The sequence below is a fragment of the Microtus ochrogaster genome, unplaced genomic scaffold (genome assembly GCF_000317375.1).
Source record: "Microtus ochrogaster isolate Prairie Vole_2 unplaced genomic scaffold, MicOch1.0 UNK118, whole genome shotgun sequence".
NCBI lineage: Eukaryota > Metazoa > Chordata > Mammalia > Rodentia > Cricetidae > Microtus > Microtus ochrogaster.
Genome location: NW_004949216.1, coordinates 77,823 through 86,282, shown reverse-complemented (window position 1 = coordinate 86,282; position 8,460 = coordinate 77,823). Strand labels below are relative to the sequence as shown.

General features: G+C 38.1%; 1 protein-coding gene across 4 annotated transcripts in view; it reads right to left on the bottom strand.

Annotated features, from left to right (window-relative positions):
* Nucleotides 1-8,460, bottom strand: part of Ercc6l2 (ERCC excision repair 6 like 2) — an 88,463-nt gene that overhangs the window by 51,730 nt on the left and 28,273 nt on the right. For all 4 annotated transcript variants that reach the window (XR_003376752.1, XM_005371635.3, XM_026778266.1 and 1 more), the window contains 4 exons: nt 7,758-7,871; nt 6,806-6,925; nt 2,711-2,782; nt 1,979-2,124 (listed from right to left, as the gene is read on the bottom strand). Coding sequence is in view for 3 of the 4 variants with exons in the window: in XM_005371635.3 (XP_005371692.1) it covers nt 1,979-2,124; nt 2,711-2,782; nt 6,806-6,925; nt 7,758-7,871 (452 nt within the window). In the remaining variant the exon portion in view is untranslated. The remainder of the gene's footprint in view (nt 1-1,978; nt 2,125-2,710; nt 2,783-6,805; nt 6,926-7,757; nt 7,872-8,460) is intronic.

Below are 8,460 nucleotides of genomic sequence, written 5' to 3'. Positions count from 1 at the left end.
CATGTCTAATATGTGCATCTGAGCACACTGCATGTCTAATAACTGCTCTAAAAGCTAATCTGTGGATTAGCTAGTTAGCGTTTCAGGAGTTAAAAACAGTGATAGTCCCAACAAAGTAAAAGACAGGAGTTAACAGATACAGATGGGGGCAAAGGTCAAAGAAGGAGTGGCTTATGCAGAGAATTACTTTTTGAACTCAGTCACACAGAACTTCTGCCTTGGTCAGGACATTAATAAAAGACACAGGAAAACCACACAAGTGAAGGACAACTGGTCTCCAAAGAAGTTCCACCAGGAAACCAAAATAAAAAAACTGTAAAATATGTGAAGAAATCATGTACCCAGAAGAAAGAGCCTGAGGAAACAGCCTGATGATTAGCAACCCCAAGTACAAAACTGAATACGGTAAAAAAACAACTAATAAAAAGATTTTAGGGGCTGGGTGTAATGGTGCATGCTTTTAACCTCAGTATGTGGGAGGCAGAAGCAGGTTCAAGATCAACCTGGTTCACATCAGGTCAGACGGGGCTACAGAATGAGACCCCAGTCTTAAAAAAAAAAAAATTAGGATCAGCAAGATAGATCATAACTTGCCTAACCACAATAAATAAATTAATTTTAAAAATAATTTCAAAAAATTTAATAATGTGATGAAGAATTAAAAGACTAAAAAACACAGGGAACAAAATGCAAATAAAATGATAAGATGGGTGTGTAAAGCTCTAATAGGATTCTTAAAAATAAACATTTTTCTTCAGACATTAGGAATGCAGTGCATTGGGTACGTAGGGATTGTTCAGTTACAGTGAGACCAGAGCTGTCAGCTGTTTTCAGAAAACAACCTCTGTTCAGTGTCACAGAACTTAAGAAAGGAAGGCAGGATTTACATCACTAAGCACTGCTTTCAATGTAAGGACTTAGTTGAGGGATGTTCGAGATCATCCACAGCAAATGAGTTCAAAGCTTCTCCCCTATTCTCAGCTGCAAGAATCCAGTCACAACACAGCAGCTTGACTCTGCATCTCAGGACTCAGCTTGAGTTCCACATGTGCGGTTCACATTTGATGTTCTCTGATACGGGTTCCCCTCTGCATGCTGTGAATACCATTGCTGCTTTAGACCAGTGGTTTAACACAGTAAAGCCAGGCGGGAAATACAAGCAGAGGTGTAGAGAGGAAGTAGGCGGAGTCGGTGAGAAGCCATGTAGCTGCCTGCAGGAGACAGATGCATCACAACCTTGCTGGTAAGCCACAGCGAAATGGCAATACACAGATCAGTAGAATGGGTTAATTTAAGATGTAAGAGCTGGCCAGAAATACACTCAACCTATTAGCCAAACGGTATTGCAATTAATACAGATTTCTGAGATTATTTTGGTCCTGGGCAGCTGGGAACAAACAAGCGGCCTCCCCCTACAGTTCTCTATTTTCAAAAACAGTGAGAAAAGCCTAAAAAGTCTCACACAGAATGCCAAAGTATTTATTATGCCCTCAAATATCTTCCTTGGGTATTTCTACTGGCTGAAATCTTTCTCAGAAGAACACATTTTCCTTACAAGGTTCTAATTAGAGATTCACTAAGTAGGTGCAAGAACAAATCTATTCCTTATAAAATCTCAGGAGCAGCTCCAGCTGGGACAAGGCAGAGAAGGACGCAGTGCCCAGTTCTGAGCAGAGTCCAATGGTACCGACCCTAGGACACCAACACTGTCCAGGAATTCCTGGGAATCAACGTTGGTGTATTCATTCTCATCTTATAGGCCTGTCCTTACTCGGGGAGTTCCAGAATGATAAGTAAATAAAAGATTAGGTAAAACTCAAGATACTGCTATTCCAGTTACAAATGATAGAGTTTTTACTGCTTCTTAAAGTCAAATAAAATAGAGTAACATACACCTATTTGGTGAAAATTAATCCCAAAACAGTTAAAAAAAAAACCAACCATATAGAGATCAATCTATGAAGTTTTGTTTTCTTACATCGTGGAGACAAGACAAATGTTCACGTCTTGTGTACTGTTGAACTCTTTCACAATCTTGAGCCTTTCCTCTGATTTTGTGCTTCCATCAAGTCTCCGGTAGTCAAGGCCAGAAGCCATACAGTACTGCTGCAGCACGTCCAGCAGCTGGAGGGGAGCAGGGGAAGCATCAAGTTTTCTTTCAGTCACAGGCTTTGTCCAGCCACTGAGGCTGCATCTGGTGAGCACTGACCATTGGGCTCACCATTCCTTCTTCTAACTAATGAGCAATAGATAAAGGAGTCCTGGGTGTAACTCTGTGCGAGAATGATTTCCTATGCTAGGCCCAGGCTCTATTTCCAGCACCAAAAAAATAAATACTTTCTCACTTTTAACCCATGTATTTTTCCATTATTCTGAAATAGGCTATCTTTTCTTTTTAATAAGTCTTTCTTAAAAATCATCAGTCAAATAATGTAAACATTTATTTATGTCATTTTGTAAACTTTAAAATATCCTAAATATTTAAAAAAACACCAACAGAAAATACAACTTTACTTTGAGTGTGACAGGATGGTGGCATCCCTATCTAATTTCCACACACAACTGAGTGTGCTGGGAAGGTCTGAGTTGCTTCCCTCCCCACAATTTGCTGTGGGGATGAAGAGGACGTAAGAGTAACCTGCTACTTCCTTGTGCTTAGTGCCTGGAGACCCCAGGTCCACCAAGCAAGAACAGTCTGGATGGAACTCACCTTGGTGGAAAAGGAGAAGAGAAGAACCTTATCTCTGCGTTTCCTAAAATGGTTTAAAAGCTGCTGGAGAACCTGGGAAGGAACACAGGGCATCAGTGGACCAGTACCAATCACAAACACACTTTTCACATCCAGACAGCACTGAAGAGTTCCCGAAAGTGCTTTACACAACACTAACCTCAGTCATCTCTGCTAACTTATCTATTCCAAGTTAACAAATGTAACTTTATCACATCAAATGCTATTCCTCATCCTGCTGTCAGAAAGAAGGTAAAGTTCCCAAAGCCTATTTCATCTCATCTGGTTTTAATACAAAGAAGCATTTTAGATGAGGGATTTAATTTCTAGAATACAATTTTATATCTACACTATGTTAAGAAACTGAATTAGCAAATCATACTTTTTAGCAAATAAATGGCTTTCTAGACAGACAAAACACAATGTTCTCAGTTGCATCTAGGTAGGTTCTGAAAGACCTGCTGTTTATTCTTAGATACGCACCTGCACCTTACTTTCTCCCGTTTATTTACAGTAAAACCTGACTTCCAGGTTGGATTTGACCTCACAGTGCTAATAACCTGCCCTCATACTCAGGTCTTTGGAGGGGAAGCAAAAGCCCAAAGATACACAGAAGAAGATGCTATTTTCAAGAAGACATCCTCATAACTGGGAAAACAGAACACCATGAAAAAGCAATTAACAGAGGGAAGAGGACTTTTCTCTACCAAGTTTTACTGAACTACAAAAGAAACAATGCTATTTATTTGATGATAAATATCTAAAGAAAAAATATACTCAATATAGCACCTTTTAATAGTTTATCTAGTAAGGACTTGTTCTAAATTTGAGCTGTATCCTCCATCCTTGAAAAAAAACATGCCACAGAGGTTGCCTTTTTAAATCTACTCAGATGGTGAATAAAAATGCCACAACTAGGGAAATACTGTTTCAATATCTGACAACATATAAAGTTTTATTTGCATTTAGTTTATTTTTAAATGAAATAACTGAGTTTATGAAGGACATGCATTTTAATTTTATATAAGATTAATACTTTTAACTCATACACATTACAGAAGTTTTCAGAACTGAGTATAAATGTGAAAAGCTCCCACATACCACCCCTCACCTCTCTTTTTGCAGTACTTGGGATTAATCCATGGCCTTGTGCATGCTAGGCTTCTACGTCTGAGTTATATATCCCCGTAATACCTCCTATTAACGTCTATGTAAAGCTAATATTATTAAAATATGATTATCATTCACGGGGTATCTATGCAACCAAGAATACTGACTCATACTGTTAACAGAAGTCCAGCCTGCATTAGTGTTCACTCACCTTGTTTCCAGTTTTGAATTCTGATGAGTATATCATGACAACATCATATTAAACAGTGTTACTGTTTAAAAGTCCCTGGTGTTTTGCCTGCATGCCTTTCTTCCCCCTGATCTTTTTGCTATTTCTGGAGTGCTTCCATTTCCAGAAGGTCATACAGATGGAATCACACAGCATTTAGTCTTTTCCAGACTGGGTTCTTCAATTAACAATGTACATTTAAGAGTTCTCCAAGGTTTCACCGTGTAGCCCTGCCTGACCTGGAAGTGGCTACGTAGACCACACTGTCCTTGAACAAGATCCACCTGCCTCTGCCTCTGCCTCTGCAGCCAGAGTGAAGGGATTAAAAGCAAGCACCTCCATGTCTCACTTAATTTTTATTGTTAAAAACTATGCCATTTTATGGCTACACCACAGTTTATCCATTTGCCTTTTGAAGAACATCTTGATTGTTTCCAAGCTTTGAAAAATTATGAACAAATTTAGGTGGGGTTCTTGTGCAGGCATAAGTTTAAACTTAGTAAAATTCGCTACATCTAATTCTTAGATAAATAACAGGAAATGTGACTAATAGGTGATAAGGTATGAATGTTTCATTCTCATATTTTAAATCTCAAACACATTTTAAATGCTATGCATTTACCATGACCAAAAGTAAAAGCTTTGCCAAAAGTCACCAGACTATTTTCCAGACAGACCAACTCACTCTGTAGCTTCACCTGTGATGGAAGAGGAGCAGAAGCACCTGGTGCTCCAGTGGTCTGGACTTGCTGCCGTAACAGGCATGCACTGGTTCCCTCCTTCTATTTTTTCACTTATATAGCAGTGGGCAGCATCTTCCCTTGAGCTTGCTCGCCATCTGACCTTCTTTTTGCACTAAATTATCTGTTCAGATCTTCCGCCCACTTTTAAGCTAGATTACCTATTTTCTACTACTGAGTTTGAAGATTCTCTGTATATTTTGGATACCAATCCTTCATCATCTTGTAAAGACATTCTGGTCTGCAGCTTGTCCTTTTATTCCCTTGGAAGATGCTAATGTATTCAACCGGAGATATTCTGAACAGAAATCTATTCATGTCACTGGACATGGATGGCTTCTGATCTGTTGTCATTTGAGGTATTTAAAAGTAAAAGCAGAAATAAGTAATGAGAAGAGAATTTTTCTTCTCCTGACTGCAAGTCTTATTAGGCTAATTTAAAGAAAAACAACTCACTAAATGAATAACCATAAATTAAGGGTTTTTACCAAAAATTCAAAAATGGCAGTACCACGAATATATGTTGACACTTTAATAATATAGATCTTTACTTAGCTTCCATAAAACAATCTACCTATGAATTTGAGAGTATTCAAAGTAAATACATTTTTGGATATAAGTTTCTTGAATTATTCAGACTGGCCTAGAAGAATGAACGAGGTGTCTTTCAGTCACAGAACACTGACTGGGCTCCCTAGACTTTCTAGCTCTCTTAGTAAGTGGGTCTGTGGTATTTCTCCAAGGGATAGACAGAGAATTCAACATGCCTGAATTCACAATTGAAGTTTTTAACCTCACAGCAATAATTCTATGATAAGCCTATAGGCTATAAATTACCAAACAGTATGTCAAAGGTAATGCTGCTAATTACATGATAAGAAACAAACAGCCCTGCGGTATACATCTCCAGCTTATTACTGTCAAGATCCGTTTGACTAGCAATCAGTCAGAAGTTGCAAATCAACTGTTCTCCATAGAAACCAAGATGCCTATCCAGTTTTCAATAACCAAAATAAAAATAAAAATGAAATCTAATCATTATCTTAACTACACACTATAATTTCTAAAAATAAAACTTTAAATGAATCTGGCTCTTATATTTTGAAATTTTAAAATAAACAAATAAAATGGATAAAAAGAGATTGTTATAATTTAATTATTTCTTTGAATAAATCATAATATTCTCATGAATACAAATTAATTTAATTTTTAAAATAAATTTTTAATGTAATCCTCTTAACTACTTCTATTTTTACCTATTTTGTTTCACTAAAATTCTAGGTTCTAAGCAACTAAATCACATTGAGCTTATCTAGAATAACAGCTAAAAGCACTTCTAGATAAGACACTAATTGACTAATTTGAATTACTTCCTTTTTATTCCTTTTGCCAAAAGAAATAAATATCTTACCATCTTATAAATTGTAGTATAAGGCTGGGAATTGTTCTATAAAAATCTGTGAGCCCATAAATGAGGGATTCTTGATAGTTATTGAGGGGTCAAGCAAACTTGGCTTCTTGCAGAAGGCAGTCACACTACGATGACAGGTAATGTCCAAAAACCTAAGCTTCCATAGGTCTTCCTAAGGCTTCCTTTCCACACCCCTTTAGTAATGCAGTACCAAGAACAACATGGCCATAGGTCAGTTTCCCCGAGCAGAACAAAATGCTCCCTTGCAATTTTACTATCCAGGTCAGCAAACAAAAATTGGAGGCAGAAAATCTAGTCTAGAGATAGAGGCCTTGTCTCTGCACATATGTGTTATATGTGCATACATTTTAAGTGCTCTTAAACCCAATAGATTAGTAAGGAAAAATCTGAAGTAATTTGATCAACTGCCACTGAGAACTCATTGTGTGCACAGCTTACAATCTCCCTCACTTCTCAGGGCTTGGGATCTGTCCTGACTCGCTGGTGTCCTTGCTGTACCACTGCATAAATCAAACTTTTCTGTGCAGCATTCCTGGTTGAATGCGAACTGAAGGAAGAGCACGTACCTTCATTTTCCCACTATACTTAGGGTCAGAAAGTGTTTCAAAGGCTGCATCTTTGCTTTTCTGCACAAAATCTGGGAATCTGGAAAATACCTGATCACATATCCTCTTGATAAGTGTTTCCTGAGAGAAGGAAGAAGAAATTTCAATACATATTTAAACCTGCAAAAAATAAAACTTTGTAAAAAGACAAATGCCTTCTGAATTCGAGGCCAGCCTGGTTTACAGAGCTAGTTCTAGGTCAGGCTCCAAAGCTACAGAGAAACCCTGTCTCGAAAGACCAAAACCAAACCAAACCAAACCAAACCAAACCAAACAAAGCCAAGAGTATTTAGCTAGGATAATGTGAAGGAGAACTCTGGAAAGAAGCTCCAGAGACTGATCAACTGATCAGTGCTGCAATACTGTGGACAGATGGAAATGTTGCAGCTTCAGAAGTTAACGGACGAAGCTTTAGTCCCACTGTCTGACAGCCACTCCTTGCCTACCTCTATGTCAGAACTAACGTTCTGTGGCTAACAGATGAAGAATTTGGGATCTTAGTTTCTAACAATCCATAAGCTAAAAATGTTATCAGAATAGCATACTGAGCCTATAAAAATCCATAAGCTAAAAATGTTATCAGAATAGCATACTGAGCCTATAAAAATAGTTTTGCCATCTTGTTGTACCCATCTCTCTGATGTGTCCACTAGTATAAAACTTGCCTCAATTTGTGACTTTCTTTCTTCAGTAAACTCTAAAACTCCATAAAACCACTTCCATGTTAAAATATGGAATTTGGGATAATTTAAATCCTTCTTCCTAGGCTCTGTCTGGTCACTGAAATAGCTCCAGAATAAAGTATCCTTTACTTCCTTCAAGATGAGAGCTATGTTTTTTTTGTGTTAACAACACTGTACAGTATGAGTTTTATACCAACAGCAACACAGAAAAATGTAAAGTCAACCCCCACCTGATGTTTGGAGGTGCTGGCGGTCTGCAGCAGAGCGACATGGTTTGCTACTTTCTGTAGCACAGTCAGGTAACTAAGACACAGTGATCTTACTTTGTCACCCTGTGAATTAGTCTGTAACCGAAAGAACAGAAAACACAAATAAGAAAAGCATTAACAACATGGCTATACAGCTAATTATAAAACACAACACTAATACTTATTTCTAATTATCTAAGACAGTGAAGGCAACTGCTTGGAAGAATATCCATGAAGCAGGGACCTAGAATCACTCTTCATGAATCATAAGATAGCAATGAGTATTTAACAAAGGGGAACCTCCATTCTGGAACGGAACAGTGACAGAAAGGCTACACTAGGAGGCTCTGCTATCAGCACTATGATGTAGTCACCATGCTCTAACAAATACTTTACTCTCTGCTTACGCCTAGCCCAGCAGAACTGAAGATACTCTTAAGAGACACTTGTCTCTCAATTGGACTACTGATGTGGGATGCCCTTCTGTATGCTGTGAATATGTTCTATTACCACTGGTTAATAAAGAAGCTAATTTGGCCAACAGCCAGGCAGAATAGAGCTAGGCAGGAAATCCAAGCAGAGTAGAGGTGGGGAAAGAAGGTGGAGTCAGGGAGATGCCAGTAGTCTTTAGAGAAGCAAGATGTGAGGTCACAAGCCACGACCCTTTTGGCAAAATATAGAATAA